The following is a 23,398-nucleotide window of genomic DNA, read 5'->3' as shown; positions in this document are numbered from 1 at the left end:
GCAAAAGATGGTGCTGAAAGAGGGAGGCCAGAACTGCCATCAGCTGTGAATTTAACAGTGAAAGGCTTCCTCTACTTAAATACTATTCCCTGCACAAAGGAGCAGACAAAGCTCTGCAACAAACAAGCAGCATTCCAGAGAAAGAAAGAACAAACACTGGCATCTTTGTGAGCAGCCTTTCACGTGTTTAGGTGATGTGCTCTGTGCACCCAGGGGCTCTGGACAGAGACTGACCTGTGGCACACTGGCACTCGTAGCCATTGGGGTGGTCAATGCATTTGGCTCCGTTGAGGCAGGGCGTGCTGGAGCAGTCGTCGATGTCGATCTGACACACGGCACCACTGAATCCTGAAAGGCACAGACACAGATGGAAACCCAGGAGTCACTGGGAGCTCACCCACACAGCTGCACTGCCAGGAGTTACCTACCAGCAAATCCTCCAAGCCACCCAAACAGAAGCTCAGCAAACCTGCATCATTAAGCACACACACCACACCCCAGGTGGATGGCTCCGCATCCAACCCACCCTCCAAAGGTTCTGTCTTCCAGGCCAAAGCAGCATCAACTTAAAAACTGAGATGGCCAAGCTAAACAGAAATAAAGCAGATGGAGCTCAAGTGGTGACCAAGTATGCCTGCCTGTAAAACTGAGAGCCCACCAATAAAAATCTTCGAGGCAATCAAAGCCAAAAATAAAATAATGGTGTAAAATAACATCACTAGAGCCTTCAGACTAGAATTACTACAACAGTATGGAATGTGCTACAGTACAGCAGCGGAACTTTCAATACTGTCCTTGAAATAGTTAAAAGTATTGATAGATGACATCAGGTGATGCAGATCCTTGGGCAGTTTGAGAAATAAAAACAAAAAAAAATCAGGAACTTTTCTTGGAGGAAGAAGCCAAAGCAAGAGCCTGAACATCATTAGTCAATAAGAAGTGATGGATGCACAGAAGGCTTTTGTCATATATAGTCTGAACCTGAAATTTTTTGTGAGCCTTGAAGAAAACAAGTGATGCTTACTCTACACACAGCTAACACTGATCCCTCAGCTCAGCTCTTTTCCTTTTCTAGAGGAGCCCAATTCATCTCACTGCTCATGCAAGTATCATAAACTACACTGATGCAAAACCAGCTTCTGCCCAAAAACCTCAGCAAAAGACAAAAAGCATGCAGAGGGTCTGATCTTGAAAATATGCTGAGAATCTCACTACAGTTTCCACAAGAGAAGCTTGGGTTGCCAGCTACCCTCTTAGATTAGGTGTCCAACTGTGTGTCTGTCAATGCTTACCCAGTTATTGCAACCAAAATGAAATTATTCTGATTTAATACAGATTGCAACTCACTCACTTGAATGGGTGCTGCCCCAAGAACAACAGAAACTCACAAGAAACAGATCACCCACAACACCTGGGCAGTTCTTGGCAGGATGAAGCAGGAAAAGCTTCCAGAAATAAGAACTCACCAGGAGGACAGACACAGAGGAAGCGGTTGACTTTATCAAGACACACTCCATTGTTCACACAGGGATTACTCAGGCATTCATCAATATCTTCTTCACAGTGAACTCCTTTAAAACCTGTTAAAAAATGAAAATAAGTAAGAAGAGGTGGCTGAAGGCTGTAGAAAGTGCCCTTGAGAGTGTAACTGCCTCTTACACCAGTGCTGAAAGTCTAAGCAGAGTTTCATTGCAAGCCTGCAGTCTGGACAGAAACTATGAGGTAAGAATATACACCAGGGGTTATAAAAAGGGATGTTGATTGTGTAGGTTTCACTGTTGCTGAAGATGCTCACCCAAGCAGCAATAGCAGAAGTCTATGCTGAACTCACATCTAATGTTTTCCTCCACTTGAGAAGGGGTTATGTTTACTTTGTAAAAGGTATATAAACAAACACAACAGATAGTTTTAGCTCAAGGGCTTTTAGCTAATGGCAGAGTACAAGAAAAACATTAAGGAGGGTAAAATAATTGGAGCTAGCCTTTCCTGTTCCATCTTTCAAAACATATTATATATTAATAAATACCATATTAATAAAAACTCACTCTAGTTGTCATGGTGTCAACTGATCACCTGCAGGGGTCACAATTTTGTATTTATATTGATGTTTTTAGTACTTTGTAAGCCTGTGCAGCTGGAAATTTGCACCCTTCTCTTTTTTCACCACTTTCTATCAGAGTGCAAAACTGGTCATTGGTCATATTGGCCACATAAATTTTACAAGCACAATTTCAATGAATTCACCTTTTTTACAGTCACTTCCTCAGTTCAATGGGAGCTTGCATTATTTGGGGTATTTCAAGCAAAGAAAAACCCCAAACACCATTATCCAAAATCATCATGCACACCCCTGAAAACACAGTCACTCTTTTCAGGGCTGCATCTGCTTTGCTTTCACAAAGAGAAGGCTCTGCACATGCACTTTACCAGGTATAATAACAAATACATTCACACATACCCAGCTAACTTCCTTCACTGATGCACAGACTGGTTTCTTTCTCAGCTCTAATTGCTTTCTCCCTCCCACACACAAATGCCAGGTCCTCCTGGCTGGTGCCACCACAGCAGGCTCTCTCTCACCATTTAGCCTCACCCTTTTGCAGCTTTGTGCTCCACCTCAGCAGAGCTGGCAGCCCTCCCTGAGCTCTGCCTTTATTACTTTTAGGTTTTTTTTTTTCCTTCTTGCCAGGGAGGAAAGGCATGAGAGATGGAATTTTGTGTTCAGACTCAGATGTTTATTAATTACTATCTATGTCACAGTGAGTGCTACAGCACTTCTAGCTACAAGACAAAAATGAAATGGTGATGGATCTCGCTTGCTACAAGGTCTTTTAAGGCTTAATTGTCTAATTAAAAGCTAACAATTTATTTTTGCTTTTGACCCAATGACCAAACACCCATGACCCATAGTGGAGCATTTCCTATCCAATCATAAAAATACCACCCACATCCAAGAAGAAGGACAAGAAGAAAGAAAATCTCTGCCCTAAAACCTCCATCTTGCCTTCTACTTATTACTATATTCTATAACCCCAAACTCCTAACCCTTTACCATGTGATATTGCACACTTTTATTCAAACTACACACCAGTGATCCTAGTTCTCTCTCTCAATTTTGGAAGCCTTCTCCAAGGCCTCAGGTTAAAAGCAGTGAGTGTTCCCTTGGAGGTCAGTGCCTGACAGCACAGAAAGCCCAAAACTCTCAGTTCCCAGGGTTCCAAATGCTTTCTGGTTTCTTTTCCCTTGCTGCAAGTCCCATCTCTGCCAGAAACTCTCCTCACCTGGCATGCAGAGACAGGTGAATCCCCCAATTTTATCCAGGCAGGTGGCATCGTTCTGGCAGGGGTTGGAGTGGCACTCATTGATGTCCATCTCACAGCGAGGTCCTGTGTAGCCCTTCAAACACTCACAGTGGAAGGAGCCCTCTGTGTTCACACATTTCCCAGCATGCTCACAGGGATTGCTGTTTGCTGCAAGAAAAGCACAGACATGTGTGTATATGTGTGTGTCAAAAGCTCTCCTCAGAGCAGGAAAGCCACAGCATTCATTGTTAGTCATGGTCTTTTCCAGTGGGCATTCCTCTCTGGCAAGTAATTTTGGGGAAAGACTGCTCATCCTTCTGGGGAAAGGCCACTGGAGAAAACAGTGGCAGTTACTTGTCTGTCAGGGGCAAAAAGAAGGATTGCTGTCACTACCAGGGACCAGAGGAGTAACTCTGCTTCATGTTACTAATGACAGTTCTGAAAAGAAAAGTATCAGCTAGCAGGGACTGGAGAACTAATGATGCTTTCAAGGCCTTATTTCCAGATCACATTTTCCATTTATTTCATTCCTGAGGCTGACAAGATGTCGCCAAAGCCACAAAACAACCAAACTTGTCCCTTTTGTGTTTTCAAAAAGGAACAGCACTCTTGTCCAAGGCAGACTGAGGAAGGAAATTCAAAGAAGTGCTTCTTTCCAGCCCTTCCATGAGTGCTGGTTAGGCATTACCTTCACGCATCACGCTCTAGAAGCATGAACGAGCACTCACAAAACTGTGAAGTGAGTCTGTAAGAGCCCAGCTAATCCCCCCAACAACACAACAGCATGCTATCAGAGAACTACAGCTTTAAAAGCCCACGTGGTCACCAGTCTTGGAAGGCACTCAAAAGATCCAGCCATATTCTGCCTGTCAAACAGCCTTGATGTATTTCTCCAGAGGCTGTGGCTGCAGCAGCTCCCACATGAACTGTGCTGCTTTCATTGTACCCTGCAGTTGTAAGGGACAGCTTAATTATCACAGCTGTTTGCATGCACTCCCCACACGGTGCTAAAGCCCTCCTGCACAAGGAAGAATGGTTAAGCATCTTGCTGCTTTTCATATTCCAGCTCAGGCATGGACAACATGAGGTTTAAAAAGCATCTAAAGACACTGAAATGGAAGGGGGAGAGCACGAAAGGAGCCCCAGGGGTGTGGAGAAGCTGTGACAAAATGTGTGTTCTTGCAGAGAGAGCAAACAGAAACTCACCCATTGCACACTCATCCACATCCTCAGTGCAGTCTGCTCCCTTATGGCCTTGGGGACAGGTGCAGATGTAGTTCCCATTCACGGGGTTGGTGTCACACAGAGCACCTTTCTGGCATGGGTTGCTAACACAGGCATCATCCAAGTGGCACAGAAGACCTAAAGAAGCAGCCAAAAGTTCATTAAAACAGAGAGATGCAGCAGTCAGACTGCATTTTACACAAATTTCGTGTCCTGATATTTCAAGTAGAGACTCCCACAGCTAGAAACTTGAGCAATGTCTTACAGGCTTGAGCCTATGAACTACCATAGGGAATTCATCACACACTCATAGAAAATTACATTTAAATACAACTTCTGTTACTTTAGAGGTGTCTCCAGCACTTCTGAAGCAGGAAATTAGATGACCATTATCAAAATCCCATCCTTCCAGCAGTTAACTAATTCTTCTCTCAAACCAGCAGGATAATTTTTCTGACAGCTGAAAAGTGCACATGAAGCTCATTCTAATTCAGAAATGCAGATAACTTTAATTTCCATGTACCTAGGAGATCCACTTTCACTTAACCTAAACCAGAAAATTTTCCACTATACCAGTGAGGATGCCCAAATCCTAACACAATTGCACAAAAACTCCTAAATTTCCCTTCTGGATTCATACAATTATTATAAGAGCAAGTCACACTCATATGCAACTTCTCCAGCAAATACAGATTCTGCTAAGGGCTAGAAAAATATCTTTCCTTGCAACCTAAACTGTAAGGTACAAATACTTCTTTGTCCCTGGCTGTAGGTATTTTGTATGGGGTAAGTTGTATTACTTAATAAGTGGCTTGTTTGTTTGGTGTTTTTGTTTTGGCTTGTTTTTTTATTTTTTATTTAGTTAGGATTACAGCTGTAAGAGAGATGGATTTTTTTGCTTGGACTTGTTTATTAAATTTTATTTAGAGAGTTTTTGTTAGCTACTAGCTAAAAGAGAGTAAAATGGAGGCAAACTTAGCTAATAACAAGGTTTTTTTAGTTAAATAGTTTAATAAAGAGTTAATACTTATTTATATTTTTGACTTAATAACTAAACACTCGTGACTTGTAGTGTAGCACTACTTAACTACTACGAGGAAGGAGGAGGAAGGAGGAGGAAGAAAAAAGGAGGGAAAAAGGGAAAAAAAAAGGAAGGGGGAAGAAGAGGGGAAGAAGGGGGGAAGAAGGGGGGAAGAAGGGGGGAAGAAGGGGGGAAGAAAGGAGAAAGGAAGGAAGGGAAAAAGGAAGGAAGGGAAAAAGGAAGGAAGGGAAAAAGGAAGATGGGACAATGCTTAAGAATTTTTTTCTTGTCTCATACTTATTATTATATTTTTAAAACTTCATAATTAAAACTCTCCACTATGTGCAATTACACACTTCTATTCTAACTACACACTTGTGATTTTTAACTCCATCACTCAAATCTGGAAGCCTTCTCCAAGGCCTCAAGTGAAAAGCAGTGTTCTCCTGGGGGTCAGTGCCAGAAAGCACAGGAATTCAGAACTCCCAGTTTCTGGGTTTTAACTCCAGGCTACAGGGGTTGAACTGCTCGCTCACGGACAGCGCTTTTCCTTTCCGTGGCGAAGCGCGTAAAACAACCACAAGGCTTCCAACAACAAACCCCAGGAAGAGCCTCCCGTGGAAGCTGCAAGCTGAGTGCCCTCACCTGCCTTTCCCTCTGGACAAATGCAGGAGAAAGAAGCCACCCTGTCGATGCAGGTGGAGCCGTTGGCGCAGGAGGCGGTGAAGCAGTCGTCGATGTTCTTGCTGCAGTCGTCGCCGCTCCAGCCGTTGACGCAGACGCAGGCGTAGCCCCCGTTGTGGTTGGTGCAGGTGCCCCCGTTCTGGCAGGCATTGGGCTGGAGCTGGCACTCATCCACATCCTCGGTGCAGAACTGGCCTGGTGCACACAAACAAGCAGCTTTAGTGGCACTTGAGGTGCTCACAATCGAGGTTCCCGCACGGACGACACGACCAAACGCTGACTGCTGATCCTTAATTCCAGCGCCAGAACTTCCACATCAGGCAAAGACAACCAGCATCCCTAAATGACCCCAAAGCAGGAACTGGGCTCCACATGACCTTGAAAGGAATGACCTCAAAAAGAATCACTTTAAAAAGGCACAGTGTGAGAGCCTGCCTGCAGCATGGTGGAGACCCACCTACGAGGAGATGAGAAGCAAAAAGAATGAAGGGCTGCCTGCAGGGCAGCCAGAGGGACTAAGAGAAGAGATGGCATGACAAGAAAATCTTGGCCAAAGAAGTATCAACAGGCCAGCAGCACAGCAGAACTTAATTATTTCCTACATAATTATTCAATGATGATTACTCATTTAGGAAGAATAGAATTCTTAAAACTCTTCCACCTGAAATACGTATTTTCTTGCCCCAGATATTGTACAGACAGCCACAAATACTTGGAGGTTTCTTGCTGATGAGAGGTTTTTTTTTTCCCCCCAGTAACGAAATAAAATATCTAAAAGTGATCTTATAACTGGAGATATTAGACAGAAGAAAACAAATGTACACTCTCTGGGAGATTTAAGGAGAAGGACCAGTAAGTATGAAATAATTTTCAGAGGATGCTGAACTTTACAGTCACATCTACAGAAAGCTCTGTAATTCACACTTAGTGAAGTGTTTTTTTGCTGAAATCCATCTTGCTTTGACATCAAAATCTGGAGAACCTACCACTTGCAATAATATTTTGCTTCAATAGTTATTCATCTTCCCCATTAAAGATGCACAGTTTACATTTAAGCCAAAATTGTTTAGCTGGAGTTCCAAGTAATTTTGAGTTTCCTGAACAGATAAAACCTCACAAGCACCAGCTCATTTCTTCCCAGGCTGGCATATGGGTATACATGTGCAACCACAGATTACTGGTCACAGTCCACAATCTTCTCCTTGATAAACTATTTCTCTCCTTTCAGTTACATTAAAAACTCTCTAAGCACTGTAAGATTGCCTTTTTCTTTTTTTCTTTCACACTTCTTGGTAGATTGCTTTTGCCACCCTTCCTAGAACTTTGATATGCACACAGCATGAGAAGATGATCTTTTATCAGAAAGTAAGATTTGTTTGATGTGACCTTCCCCTCTTCCCCAGCTGACACCATCTCCTCTCTCACTGGCTTCCAGCAGCTTTCTGTTATTTGGGCCAAGGCTCTTCAGTAAATATGCTTCTACCACAAGATTTCTACAGCTACTCTAAGCTGCTGTAAATCACATTTACATTTGCATGGAATTCCCCATGTATTCCAAGAGTAAGAAATCCAAAAGCAGGCCACAGGTCTTGTCTGCCAACGCACCTGGGCTCCAGTTTATTCAGGCTTGCCAAATTAAAAATACTTATTAGATGTTGATAAGTCACATTGTTTATTAATGGCACAGAAATAATGATGTGAGAGCACAGACACACCCTCCTCCAGTACACCAAACTGAAACATTTATCATGAGCAGGAATCTAAAAATGCCCCAACTTAACCATCTCCATCTACTATACTCATGATTCCTTATGTTTCCAACTTAGATAAATTCTAGCCTTTGATTCTGTGAGACTTGGAATTTTTTTTTTCCACTTAGGGGCAAAAAATTAAATTATCACTTTAAAAAAAAAAGTTGCACAACTGTGTTCTGTGCATATTTTCTGTTCTTTGGTAGGACTGCTACAAAACAATAATTTTATCACCTGAAAAACCACAACAAAATTTTGACAGTAATGATAATTACAGCAGAGTTTCCAGAATTAATCTTCAATTCTTGGTTTGCTTAGTGAAACACTGGGGGAGAACTGATTTCTCTTTGCTATTGTTACCTGTAAAACACCTCTGTGCATTATGAACAAACAAACCATGCATTTATCACTCCAGAAATGCTTTGTTCAGGAGCTTTCAGTGCTGGCTTATCAGTGAAAGGAGTCAGGGAGCTGGGGCTGGTTCTGGGCAGTCACGCGTATCTCACAGCTCAACACAATCACCTTCCTCCAAGAAAAAATAATCAAGACCTTATTTGCTTATTGTAAAAGTGATTTTCCTTCTGTTCTTGGAGGGGGCCCTCTCTGAGGAGCTCTTACAACCTTTTGGCTCAGCCAGCCTGAGCTGCTGCCACCAGAGCGTTTTCAGCCACACCACAAAAAAATCATCTGCCTTTTGACTGGCTGAACAGAGCTCAATATATTAACAAACATAAAACATAACTCAATATATGAAATAAAACATTGTATGGGCTTTCAGCAAGGGTGACTGAGTGTGGGAGTACATGATTTTAATTTGCATCTTTTTTGCTGTGGAGGCTTTTTTTGTTGTTGCTTTTGATTTTTTTAAAGCAAAGATGGGCTAACTAATCATCCATATAAACTATCAGGGCTTGGTTCTGATTTCCCATTTCAAGTGTCACAAGTAATACCAACACTTAGGACTTTTTTTAGGATTTTTTTTACTAGCACTCACCCTCCACTTCTAGAAAGGACAGTACCAAGTGACATCATTGATGTCCTTGCAATAACCCTATGTCCTCAGCTACTCCATTTTTCTGCAGCCCTAAACTAAAACAAACTTTTAAGAGGTCTATCAATGCCTCCACAAGAGAAGAAAAATATAGAGTTTAAACTTCTTCAAGGAGTTGAACTGCAGTTTAAAGACATACCATATTTGAGCTCCTTGAATCTGGTCCTCACTTGGCTTCTCCAATTTCTAATGCCCCTTTTGCAAAACAACTGTCTTTGTGTTTAATTATGAATATGAATCAAAGGTCCAGCATAATGCAGTTTGTTTTAAAAACAAAGGAAATTCAATTCAATATATTAAGAGGCATAAATGAACAATTAACTATTGCATTTTACAACTGAGTATTTTAATGAAAAGACCTTGTTCTTAATTGGAGACTTCTCTCTGCCAGGCTAGTTAGATTTAAAATCAAATGAGATGAGTTCTCTGAAATAACTTACTTATGGGATCCTGCTTTGACTTAACTGTAACAAAATTAATATATTTATTTGTAGCCATGTAGTTGGCAAGTTTGTTTTCTGCTTGTTAAGAGTTTTAGGAAGAATCAAGTCTTTCATTTGCAGAACAGAAATTCAGCTTCCAAGTGCAAAGTCCATTATGGATTGTACAAACTGCACAGTGTAATACACATGTCCACAACCCAAGTAACTTCTGAATGCTACAACTACTGAATGCTAACTCAGCTAGCTGTAAGTTTGTGTAGGTATTTCTTTTTTCTTGTGCTCCTGCTAGTTTCAATTACATTTCTAAAAGACTCATAGTAAACATAGGCTGAACTAGTGAAGTGTGAATGCACTAACAGCACAATATTTTGATGGAAATGTAGAAACACACACATAAATAAACAAGAAAGGAAACACAATTTACTCCAAGAAGGTAATGAAAACCTAGGCTGACCTTGATATTTGCAGAGCCTGGGAAATCAGTAAAATGCCGACTCAGGTTCTAAGTGACCTTGTACAAAGTAAACAGCTAGTCCATGTGGTGTTTCAAAATTGAAAACTAGAAGTAGAAAAAGGGAACAGCCTTCAACTCTTAGCACTTTTTGCCCACTATGAAACTAAGTCACTTCCTGCATATTTCCCCTCAGAAAAGCCATATGGAGTAAGTCAGGCATGTTTGCTGCTTTGATTGCTCCCATTTTCAGAGCTCCAGGAACTGCAAGAACTCCAGGAGCTTCTCTTTTGGCAGGTACAGGATTCAAGGCCTCCCTCAATTAGCTGTACCATATCTCATTGATGAGGAACTGCCAGCCCTTCTCCTTCTTTATGTTAGAAAGAAAATAAAGCCTGATTTATACAGGTAAAGCAGCATGCAAAATTAGAACAATCCCACACTGAAAGTGAGGAGCATTAGCTTGATCAAACCAGTCAGTGAAGCATTCACCCTGGAAAGCAGCTCCAGACATCTTCAAAAAGCTGATCCTACCAAACCTCAATTCATTGATGCTGCAGCTGAATGCAGGACCTTCAGACAGTTCAATCAGAGTCAGTTCATCTCTGGCAGAACAGACTTTCCATAAAGGAGAACATTTTCTTGGCCTCTTAACAGCAGGAAAGTCTGCTGATGCACAGCTGGAGTATCAGAGGCTAAAGCTCCTGACAGCAGACCTAATACAGTTTAATCACTAAAAACATTTTGTAGGGCAAAGAGTGCAAATACTTTCCTGTGCCTTGGAAAAAAAAAAAAAAAATCAGTTCTTTGAAAACTGAGCTGGGAGGAGATAGCAATATCCCATTTCTCTCAAAATCACAACCAGCCCAGTACTGGGCTCAGACTGAACTGGAAGTCAGAATATCTTACAAGTTTAGTGATACTGGAAGGGCAGCTTGGTGAGGATCACAAACTGGTCCTTAAGAGACTCACTGGAAGGGGATCATCAGGTTTCAAGAGGCTTTTATGCCATCATCCACTCCGTAGCTCAAGAAGTTTGTCACTTATCTCAGACACAGCACACAGGGAAGTGGTCACAGCTCTCCTGAAAGGGCTACCTGGGAACTATAAACCAGACCTAGGCAAAAAGCCTTTGAAAGAGTAGCTTAATTCACAAAGGATTCCAGAGATTGCTGTATGGGTTTTGAATACAACCAGTGTAGCTCAAAAAAGCATGGCTCACTAGAACTGTTTGCATCTCAAATTCAAATTTTAAAGGACTATTAGGTGAGAAGGTGAACAGCATCTTATCAAGACTCAAGAAGGGGCTAAGAGATAAGGAGCAGTGTTTGTATAAATGACCAAATCTAATCGTGGCAGAAGGTAATCAGTGCCACGCTCCAAAGGACCATGCAGTTTCTTCTCCTCTCCAACCACACGTGTGGACATTCAGGATGCCAGCTGGCAGGCATGGAAGGACACTCCTCTGGCCAGTTCTGTCTTGCAACAAAAGAAAAATGTCTGCATCGACAGTGAAACCCAACATGCATCCATCAGCTCAAAGCTCAGCTTCCTCAGGCTCCTGTGTGAGCCTCCTCAGCAAACAGAAAGGCAAAAATGGCATGGAACCATTGAGCCTTCTAGGAAAATGGTATCTATGAAAAATACCTTAGCTCCCATGTTTCTGAATTGTGTATTTGTAAAAGTGTTCAGTTCAATCCACAGAACCATCCATACCCCTTGAAATAACTCAGCAACAATTATCACACACAGGCAATGAAGTGTCTAATTAATGACCTAGAAGGTGATGAAACAGTAGGCAGTGGTGACTTTTACAAAGTCCCATTTCTGTTTTCCAAGAGGAAGCCAGGGATTTCAGGCAGATTCAACCAAGTGAGGCTGCTGGGCAGTGCAACAGCAGGCAAGGCTCGAGGCACAAATGCCAAGCAAAATACACAGGCAAACAGAGTTGCTGCAGAAGGTTTGGGTTAGGCACTCCTTGAGGAAACATGGAAGAGCTCAGTGGGGACCTCTGCTCAATCACAGCTTTAATCAACAAAACAAACACTGCTGAGCAGACGTTTGACTGCAAGGAACAATAACTAATGCAAACACTCGTTGTGCAATGGCCATGGCACAGCCTCAGCCAGGAATACATTTTGCAGTACTGAAGCCACCACCTCTGAATAAAAAAGAGACAGAGTTCATGGTTTGACAGAGAAGAACTTCCTAGGAGACTTATGAAGGAATTGCTACCCACAAAGGGAAAAGAGAGCTAATAAAGAGTACAACACATCAGTTATTGCAGGGAAGATACAGCACATGGCAAAGTCTACTAAAGAAAATATTTGACTGTTTACATAATTTGCTTTATTGACACTAGGTACCTCAAAGCAGAGAACTGCAAACTTCTCTGAAAGAGGCAACACCTTTACCCAGACCAAAATGTCCTGAGCAATAAACAGGCAATATCGAAAGGGATCTCGAGTGTGATGCCCAGATCACATCCAAATTCTAGACCCTTCCACAAAGCCATCTCCACAGCTCCCTGCAGGCAATCCAACAGGTAAGACTGGTACTTTCAGCTCCAAGGATGGCTTCAGGGGCACACAGAATTCCATGGATTACACTGTTTGCCCCTGCCAGAGTTGCATTTGTGTTTAGTAAAGGTCTTCCCTGCTTAAGTTTCACAGTAGTTCCCCCAGAAAAAAAGGACTGAAGCCAACTATTTTCCCCCTTGCAGGAGTTTTCTAAAGAATAAGCATCACAGCTCTCAAAAATGTGCTCCTTCCCCAGGATCTCACAGCATCTTTCTCCCAGTAGCAGCCATTCCCAAACCTCAGCTGCTAGGGTTTTGGTTTTCCTTTTATTCGACCTCAATAGATGTCAAATACCATCAAAGAAATAATAAAATTTAATAGCTTAATATAGAATTTGAACACTTGAAGATGAACCTACAATTGTAATGAGCAGAGCAAGCATCTGTGTTTATTTTAGGCTAATATGGTAGAGAAAAGAGTTTAATTTCATAACCACACTGGGAAGCATGCAGTGGAACTAATGGGCTTTTACAAGGGATTTTACAAGCCCCAAATACAAAACTGGGCTTTAAGAGACTTATGCACGGCCTGATCCATTAAATACTGCCCTAAATCACTGCCCACAGACTACTGGGTAGAGAGTCCTGACTGAGCTCCTCAGAGGCAGTAACACAAATGATCAGAACACAATTCATTAAAAACTCATTAAAACTGATGCACTAATGACAGACTGGTTTAATATGGTGGTGGCAGGTGAAATGACTGGGGACAGCAGCAGGACAGAGAAATACACAGTACAAAGCTACTCTCTTTACAAGATCTGTCCTTCTCTTTACCTCCTCTGGAAAACCCTGTGAATCAGGGAAATACCAAACAAGTGAAAAGTTCTGCGAGGCAAAAAAAATTTAACAGCTGGAGCCAAAACTTACAATGAAAGCTTCTTATTCTTAAGCTATCTCAGCAGCCCATCTTCAGTAATTACCCAAAGACAAATCACCTCATTTCAAGTACAAGGGAAGGGACAGAAATTGCCAGAAACAAGTCAGCTGGAGATGGAACAACTGCTACCTATTAGTCTGGTCTCACAGCAGACATCCACCAACCCAGCCCCACCAGAGGGGTCTGGCCTACTCTGCTTTAGTGCCAAGCACATAAAAGATGCACTGAAAACCCAAGGACATCTCCACAAGAGATCATTTGGCACACTTGACTGCTAAGAGGATTTTGGAAAGTCACCAAAGGCGTAAGGGAGGAGGCGGCTGCGTGCTCGGAGTTGGAGGCTGTCATTCTGTCATCAGATCAGCTCAGCTGTTAACACCTCAGGTGTTTTATTACTGCCTCCCTCCCACCCAAGGCTTGCAATTGGGAAATGAAAAGCAGCACCAAGCAAACAGGAGGCTGTGGTAGGTGTTGCAGAATCCATACCGGATAAAGGACTAAGGGTGGAACGTTTAACGCCTCTGGAATCCATCCCCTCTGCACGGCACCCAGATCAAGGGCCACAAGAGAAACAAACAACATACAGGATAAAGTCTGTTTGTGTCCAGCACTTCAAATCATTTGTACACTCCAAGGTGGAGCTGCCAGCTCTGGAGGCTGCCACGTGCTCCTGCTCCCTTTGTGCCTGCCAGCTCAAACATGACGGAAGAAGACGAATCATGATCCCTCTTGGCCTCTTTCAGAGCTGTCTCTTGGAGATACTACTGCAGTGACACCAGCCAACTCGTCAAGCTTGGCACAGACAGATCCCAGCCAGCACCAAAGAGGCCACTCTGCTTTTTAATAAAGCCTGGAGAGGCACCAGGAAGCTGATCACTGCTGCACTGCTTAAGGAAGATGACTGCACTTCTCATGGGAGCGTGACCCAGCCTCCCTGAGCTAACACAAAGGTCTTGGGACGTCATCTGGGATCACCAGGAGGGAAAAGAGAACAGCCCTGACAGGGCTCTCTGTCACATCATCAGCAGCACTCCCCACAAAACAGCAAGGATGTGTATTTAATGATTTAGGAGACTGGTGTTCAATATTTATCATCCATGTCACCTATTGTCAGAGTTAGTTCCTCTACATTTTGACCCTCTAAGTACTCCAAGAAGGCAGTGTTTTTTTGAACACTAAACTAACATGACTTGTCACTGTATACTCTGGTGACACAGAAGCTGAAGAAACTGGTATTTGGCAAAGGAAGTTTTAAGAAACAAAATACCGGAACATATGATCTTACATTAAAATGTTACATATACACCTTTAGATGTTTATCCCCCTCCTCAGCAAAGAAAAGTCACATCTGCCCAGAGTTTAAGACTGGGATTTTCAAAGAAAACCAAGGTATGGAGCAAATATTACTCTAATTAAATAGGAATCAAGCCCTTAACACCCCACTTTGAAAATTCCTGCCTAAAGCTCTGCAGAAAAAGTAACCCTTGTGCTAGTGTTTGAGAGCATATGACCAGGCTAACAGCTATTTTAATTAAAAAGCACAGGCCTGCTGCCTGAAGACCTTTTCTGCTCAAGACAAACATTTGCTGCTTAAGCTAGCTCCCAGTGCTGGAGCTCTTTGGTGGAGTCAGCTGTTAGCACACTTAGAGACAAAGGTCACCTAGATTTTAAAATATACAGCTCACTGGAGCCCTCTTTTCAGGGGAAAACAAAGCCTAGATAATTAAAACTGCCATGGGAGTCCTGCCTTCCCAGCCACAGGGGTAGAAATAATGAAAGGGAGTGAGGAGACCAAGCCTGCAGCTGAAGTTCTACACTGTTGGTCTTCCAAAACCCACCTGAGAGTGGGCACAGTGTCCCCCAAACCCAGGCACTCATCCCACAGCTTCTGACACAGCAAACTGTGCAAAAGACCTAACTCCATGGAGGGCACAAATCTTTATTTCTGCTGTGCACTGCTCCTGAAATGTGATTTGGGCCAAAGGCAGATTCATGGTCTCTGAAACACTGCAGACTTTCCAGGGGAGCAGCAATCTTTCTTATACATACCAGAAAAACATAAGAATTTACAGCATTTAATACTGGTAATCACTTAGACACCCAAATTCTCAAGACATCTTTCTTAACCCAAAGCTGCACAAGGTTAGATCAACAGGTGCATTTTAAACCAAATTTTGTTTCTTTAGATGAACTGTAGCTAGAATGACTTTAAATTTTCAGGTGGTTTCCCCATGTGTGTGGATGGACACACCAATCTTCCACATGACTTTCAGCCCTGGAGTGCCAGCACTTCCCTCAGCACCCACTCACTGTGAGACTGCTCTGTGAATTTTAATTCCTGATCCCAGGAAAAAAAAATAAAAAAGAAAAAAATAAAAGAAAAGGGGAAAAAAAGGCAGCTGGACAGGATTTTTTTTTACTAGATTAGTGAGTTAAAGTGGCACACTCCAAGAAATGCCAGAGGCAGCTCAAGGGAAAGGGAAGAGAGTCTGTGAGCAGGGAGAACAGGCAATGACTTTCCTCCTCAGACCCCAGTAGGCTGAAGAACAGCAGCATAAACCTGTCTTCACATGGCACTTTATCCTGACATTAGCCAGGATTTTTGGCTAACTTTGACTCAAATCACATTTACACCAAATTCTCTGGCCCGTCACGCACAGAGGAACAGACTTCACACTTTCACAAAAGCACCCAGAACTGTTTCCAAGGAAAGGTTCATTACACATCTGCAGCACTGTGCTTTGAAAGGACCCAACAAACACTGGTTCTAACAAAGGCTGTATCCTGGGACAAGATAAAGTCATCTTTAAACAAACCAACCATCATTAACATTCAGCAACAGGAAAGATCTGGGGCAGTTTCACCCAAACACACCCGAGACTGCCTTGCCAGTTGCAAATTTATGAGATTGATAATCACTGTAACCATATGAAATACGAGAACTTTGAAGGTGACAAAAACGCTGGTGACAGCAGGAATTTCACATCATTGTTTTTGAAAGGCAAGATTTTATCTTTCCGGAAAAAACAGCAAAATGAGAACGAGAAGGCAGGCAGGCACTTCAACAGAAAAGGAGCAGTGAGCTCTGTTTGAGGAGCAGGAAATAAGACTGAAGGCAAACAGCATCACAAAAAGTAGGAGCAAGCAAAAAAATAAGAGTATTTTAAAAAAAAAAATAAAATTCATAGTTATGTAGCCCAGCCTACCACCTGTCAGGGAATTACTAGAGGCAGATGGTTACCAAAAGGAACTGGGACAGATTCTGTTTCAGTAAAGGTTGCTTCAATATTGCTTTACACAAAACTTGTCTTGATCAGATGCAATACAGCTGCTTGATTTTTCTAGCAAGGAAAGGGACTGCTCTCTCTGTGCCATGGAGCACAAACCATATTAAACATGAGAGAGCATCACCCACAGCACAAAGATTAAGTAAAGACTAAAACTGCAGACAAACTAAATCTTCCTCAAGAACAGTTGACAAGTGTTTGAAAGCAGAGACTGTTATGAAGACAGCACATCTACACGGTTGGGTATTTTTAGAAAATTTAACATCCTTTCATTTTTGGCAGTTTCCTTACAGATATTGGTATTTGGGCTTTTTTTTAAGCAGTGCATAATATCCTCTTACCTCATGATCTCATTGGAAACTTTTTTTTTTTTCTGAAGTGTTCACTCTCACAGTTTAGCCCTGTTGAGCTGTAACATTTATCAGGACAGACTCCAAAAAAGTGCCCTGCTCAGCTCTCCCCTCTTCTCTTACCTTAGAGATGACTTAAAATGCCAAAAATTTCCTTTGTGTAAAGGATGGACCTGCACTTATGCATTTCCTTTTTGATGAATAACTGATGTTTAATTGTTTACTCCTGTTAGCACCAACTGCAGTTTAATCTTGAAAAAAAAAAAAATCATCTTTCTCTCCAAGCTATTGCAGAAGTCCTCTATCCATCCTCCCTGTTTTGTGCCCTGCCTCAGTGTCACCTCTCATGTCTCCAAGCTGGATGTGTATTGCTTTCCTCACCTCCCTGGCCTCTAACTGAAGATGCAGGAAAGGTGTTGAAGTCCATTAAAAAAAAAAAACCAAACTTCTTTCACAAAAATGCTACTGAGAGGACAGAGAAGAGTCACAGAAACTTGCACTCTGCATTTCAGACAGGACAGCTGAGTTCCATAAAGGTTCTAACCTTCATTGTTCAAACCAAGCAGCCAAGCTGCTGTTTCCTAAACTGTGAGATCATTTTTATTTCCACACTGGCCTAAGCCTAGAAAGATAACAGCCTTGAGAAGCCATCACCCAAAACCACTGCTGAATGCCCTGATAACCTCAGAAATTCTCAGAAAGCCCCTTCCATTAAATTGTGCTAGAGAGCCACAGAGTCTAAAATGCTCGGGGAGCTGCTCCTCTCTCTTTCCAGGGTTTCCCTGGAAGGAAGCATCCTTCACACACACAAGGTTTTCTGGAAGCACCATCCACACAGGAGGAAGATGGCACAAGAAAGGCCACAACAGCCTCACAACTTTTCCCAAAGCTACTCAGAGCCCATAAGAGGTTCAGAGAGGGAACCACCACAACTGCACCGCAAAGAGTTGATTGGGGAGACAACCTACCACAAAACCAAACAAATCACAGCCCTGTGACAGAGACCAAGACACCAAGGTCTCTTCCAGGTGAGTTGCAAAAGGCATCCCTAGCTGACAGCAGACATCCACCTAAATCCTGTAAGCCAAGCTAAATTTATGATGCCACAGTAATCCCTTGGAGATTGCATGATCATTATAAGGGATGTAAGGAGTAAGACACATTAATTTGCTACTGACAGACGCCAGAAATCTGGTTTGTGCCATTTAAATTATATTCTGTCATAAAATCATAACAAGGGTTATAATTTCTGTGGAATGGAGCGAGACTATAGGGGTCACTAAGGGTTTGCTGTCTCCACACCCAAGCTCTCATGTTTTCCTTCACAGGTTTCACTTTCTGCAGGCTTTCAGGACATGGAGAAGCAGCACAGAAGCAAGGACACTTGCTCATTGAGGAGAGGACTCATTTTCTCCTTTTTACACATAGTTACAAAGAGCTATGCAAGCTGTGGTGCACTTCACTCTTATGTGATTTTAACTTCATTTACGAATATATGATTGTTTTAAGTTAATGAGGGTTCTTAACTGGCAGCCTCCTTTGCAGTAATGCACTTTACAACCAAAATCAATATTCTGTGAGGAAAAAAGCATTTTAAAAACTGGGTTTAAGTATTTTTTTTCCTGTGATTTTCAAATAAGGGCAAAACGATACTCAGCTGAAAAAGTGTGCCAGCTAAGAAAGACTAGTATGACTCAAAAAAACTCACCCCATAACCGGAGGTGTTTGTTTATTTTTGAGGTATGGAGACATTTTGCAACTAAATATGACACTGAGTTTCCTGTAAGTTGCTTCCTTATATTGTGCATAACACTTTCTTGAAATTCACGCTTTTTTTTTCCCCCTTCAGCCTCAAAGTAAAAACAGACTCATTTATGAAGCAAAAGTAGCTTTGCTAGTCAGAGAACTCTAGATAAAAATAAGTCAAGCAGGAAAATAACAGCAGCAAAACCATAGGCTTCCCATACATGTACTTCTCTTCCCTCCTTTTTCCCCTACCTTTCAGATTTACTGTTTCTCAGCAGCATTACTATAATCAACATCATCATCATCCCATCTTAGAAACAGCTCTACATTTAGCAAATGCCCACAGCTGTGACAGCAAAGCCACATTTTGTGCTTTTGGAAAACATTTATCCATTTACAAAGCATATCCACACGAGAAGTGCAACTCATGGGGAAATCATCCTTTGTTGAGGTGGTTTTGATGCCGACAGCTTTTCTTTTAAGGGTTGCCCCAGCATCTCCCCATGGCTGCAGCCATGAGCAGGGCCAGGGCCAGCAGCCCAGTGCTGGTGGCCCCCAGGACATACCTGTCCACTGGGGAGGGCAGCGGCAGTTGTAGGTGTTCACCCCATCCACACAAACGCCCCCGTTCAGGCACTTGTGGTTCGGGCAGTCGTCCACGTTGTGTCCACAGACGGTTCCCTCGAAACCTGCACAGAGCAGAAATGACAGCAGGCTGAAACGGGCTGCTCACCTCTTTGGAAGCAGCTTCCCCTCCTTTTTTCCCCTGGAACAGTTGCCCTGTTCACCCAATCCTGATGAATCCCCACCTAGCACGGCTCTGCTGAGTGCATTTGTCAGGTGACACAGTTAAAACACTTCCACCATGGGTAGATGGCCAGCTTGTTTCACACCCCAAAACACATGAGGAGTTTCTCTTCAGGTGGCTAAGGAGCACTGTCATTCAAAGCAAACAGAGTGAAGACCAAGACATTTGCTTTCCTCGTCACTGCCCACCAAGCATCAGCCAGGACAAGTTTTTCCCATGGATGCCTCAGTACAGTCTGCCTTGGATACGCCAAAGAAAAGTCTTTCATGCTTTGAAAAGGAGCTTCTCAAGTCCTGATCTGGCTCTCTTCAGTGTTAGACAAGTCAATCAACCAACAGATCACCCACCACCCAAGTGATGCTTACATACTAAGCCCTGCCTGAAAAGCAGAAGAAATCAGATGCCCTTCCCTCAATGAAAATGCAGCCTCCTAATGGACACACTGACAAAATATTCTTGCTAAAGGTCCCTCTCCTTTTCAAAGAAGGAGAAGTGGGGACATTAGGGAAGGGAGCTGTCAGTGATGTGTCTTCCCCTTGATTTCCCCTGCTGATTTATTTCATGCTTCATTAAACAAACCTGCCATTTCTGCTGGATGAGAGAGCTATTTATCAAAGCACAAGTGGAATGCATGCTAATGTGGATGAAATAAATGATTCCAGAGCACACATGTTAATTTAAAACACCAGCTCTGCCTCTTCACTGCTTTGGAATGTAATACTACCATGACACAGTTCTCTCATCCTAAATCATGCTTTAACCCCTCTACTTTTGATGCCCTGTTCCAGACGCTTCCATAACATCTGTGTCAAGTCACACAGACCCTCTGAGTGACATCTGGTCCAACACAGATCGTGCTGTGTGGCAGATGAGACAGAGACTATAAAGCTCTGAGCCAGCTTCTCCAGACTACTGCTGCTCTCAAGAGACTTGAGGTGATTCATGTGCATTCCCATCTCTTGAACTTCTCCATCAAGTGCATTAGCATCAGCAAGGAACAACAGACTAAACATTACAAAACAAAATACAAAAATACAAAATACAAAACAAAACAGAAACAAATCAACCAAACCAAGACTACAAGACCTTCAATATTACTTTCTCTCTTCAAAGCCCTTCCAGCCTCCACCCAAGATCCTAGAAATTTCATGGCAGTAGGCTTAAAACAAAGAGGAAATGTAGCATGTTTAGCCAGAGTCCTAATCATTACAGCAGCATCCTCCTGGCAAAAGCTGTGGAGGAACAACTACCAGGGAAAACAATTAGTTTTAGTTCCTTATGTTTAGAACTGTACAAAGCTACCAAGCCTGAGCAAAGGCCCAGCTGTAAAACACAGGGGTGTCCTATCAGCTTGTGTTTCAGCTTGGGAGGAATCATCCCACTGACCACATATTGCACGTGATCAGCAGGGAAATACACCCACAACCACAAAGACAAAAGGTTTAAGTACTTATCTCTTCAGTTTGGATAATATGGAGACCAGCCCTACTTTCTAGTAAACAAATTTCTGACTGCAGGCATTTAAACACTCTCACTGTACTTCACACAAATTTAAAGTGGCACAAATATTTCCAGAATAAAGCACTACTAAAAATCTCACCAAAAAATCCCACTACTAAAATCTCACCAAGCCATTTTATACTTTCACATTTTAACCAGTTATACTACCAAAGAGCTGCTCTGACATATGTGAGCTTTTCTCTAGCTGGGTCCCAGGATCTAATTTTGCAGTTATATAACCTGATGCTCTTCCAGAAAGCCACAGAGTTCACTGTTTTGATGTATTTGGACACCTGATGCTGTTTCCTGCTCCCCCCTGTGCTGGGACTCACATGTTGTCCCGTGTTTTCTCCCTGCACGAGAGCAGTTTGCAATGCATATCCTGACTTTTGCTCCCTATCTCAAAGCACATCAAACTGAGGAATGAGAACCTCAAGGGGAAAAGTGTTCCCACTGCTAACAGCATGTTGTTCTTCCCCTAGAACACAGACTGACACAAGCAGATAACTTTATTCCTATGTCATCTGAAATCTCCACCCCGCTGCAGAGCATCCGATCCAATTCCCTCCAAATCTCTTTAGCCTTATTGCAACCTATAAATTACACCTCAGACTTTCTGGGCTGGTTTCAGGGCCAGTTTCTACTGGGGACAGGAAATTATGCCTGGAAAATGTCGTGTTATTGCCAGACCTAGGGCCTGCTGACAGGAAATCAGAGATGCAGAGAGATAAAACTACGCTGGGCCACTCGAGGCAGCATCTGGAGCAGAGGGGCACCCACCTCAGCTGGAACCAAGGCTGCAGATGTGCTCAGGGGAGGGTGCTCATCCCCAAAGCCCAGCAGGCAGGGGCTGCCCATGTGTGCCAGTCCCCACTGGTGGCACTGCACGAGGTGACTTCCCCTTCCCAGGAAGAGCTCCAGCTCCTCACAAACAGCTCGCTCCAGCCTGACAGATCGTTTCCTGAACAAGTCCTTGGAGTTCCCTAGGGTCCTTATCTTAGTTAATGGGTAATTATTTTGATGGATAACAATGAATAATCACTTTCCCAGCTAAGAACTTCCTCTATTGACTTGTTTAACATTCCATTAAAGGTTAGTTGCCAAATGAAGTCCTTTTTTGTCAAATATTTATAACTACGAGCTCATTCTTATATTCAAAGGAGTTGCTAATGCTTCAGGTTACATCTCCTTCAAGGAAATATTTTTTTTCACTACTACACTGTTATGATTGACCTAACATGCTCACTTGTCTACAATCCTGCTCCTACCTAAACCAACAAAGCCCAGAGGAAAAATGATTAAGCTAGACAGATAAAAAATGAGGTTACTTTCCAGATAGATGCAATACCAATAGTGTGTGTGTATATATATATATATATATATAACTTCACTTGATGCTTGCCACCAAATGCTGACTTAACACACATGACTTCATGGATTACCTAATGCAGGATTTGTTTGTGTACATCCACAAGTGACATGGGAACCTGGGAATTTCAAACAGCAGCTGGACTAAGCTGTACATAAACAGTACTCGTGTGACAGTAGAAAAAGCTGCTGTGACACACAACTCCTGGTTATAGGTTTTTCTTGCTTTTTCAAGCTCTCATTCTCACCTATCTGTACCTACAAATAGATTAAACTCACTGAAAAGCTAAGAAGAAAACAAGAACCCATTTCAAGGCCAGTGCAGTAGTAGCCTAATTCTGCCTAAACTGCTGCTTGGGCACAGCTTCTTCAAAGTACTTTTACAGGTCACAAGATGCAAAATCCTATCAAAAACCATTCCAGCAGTTTGAGATGTAGCTGCCTGCAGCCTCTGTGGCTGTAACTCTCAGTGATGGCAGCATCCTAAGGCAGTCCAGAAGGGCCAGAGCAATTCCATTTATAGTCACAGTATCATCGGCATTGCTCCAATTCAGAGAGGGAGTCTGAAGTGGAATTTCTTGTCCAGAATCTTGGCACTGTCTTCCAGAGGAGCAGGCCTTGTTCACATCTTCCCCAGGCGTGACAGGGCCACCATTTCTCTTCTCTTTCTGCTGACCTTTCCTTCCCAGACAGAACCTTTTCCAGCACTTCAGAAATTTTGCTCTGCATGCTCTGTGCTAAGGGGGGAAAGAAATGGCTGGGTGCCCTGCCTTTATCAGAGAGTTTAATGTAAGCATTTGGGCCTCTCCAACAGCTCCCTTTTTTGCTGTTTTTCAACTGGTTTTAAAAATCAAGCTAGCAAAACAGCCTGGCCAACCTAAACAAATACAGGAAATAGAAAAGCAAAGGCTCTCAGAGCCACATTAACTCACCCCCACTATACACAGCGTGTAG

At 42.7% G+C, this 23,398-nt stretch overlaps 1 protein-coding gene across 1 annotated transcript in view; it reads right to left on the bottom strand.

Annotated features, from left to right (window-relative positions):
* NOTCH2 (notch receptor 2) overlaps positions 1 to 23,398 on the bottom strand; it is an 85,884-nt gene that overhangs the window by 40,260 nt on the left and 22,226 nt on the right. Inside the window, exons 5-10 of the mRNA XM_056497404.1 lie at positions 19,335 to 19,457; positions 6,193 to 6,426; positions 4,509 to 4,664; positions 3,282 to 3,470; positions 1,467 to 1,580; positions 235 to 348 (exon numbers count right to left, since the gene is read on the bottom strand). Of these exons, the coding sequence (XP_056353379.1) occupies positions 235 to 348; positions 1,467 to 1,580; positions 3,282 to 3,470; positions 4,509 to 4,664; positions 6,193 to 6,426; positions 19,335 to 19,457 (930 nt within the window). The remainder of the gene's footprint in view (positions 1 to 234; positions 349 to 1,466; positions 1,581 to 3,281; positions 3,471 to 4,508; positions 4,665 to 6,192; positions 6,427 to 19,334; positions 19,458 to 23,398) is intronic.

This window comes from Oenanthe melanoleuca, chromosome 8 (genome assembly GCF_029582105.1).
Source record: "Oenanthe melanoleuca isolate GR-GAL-2019-014 chromosome 8, OMel1.0, whole genome shotgun sequence".
NCBI lineage: Eukaryota > Metazoa > Chordata > Aves > Passeriformes > Muscicapidae > Oenanthe > Oenanthe melanoleuca.
This window is presented reverse-complemented; position numbering and strand designations above follow the sequence as displayed.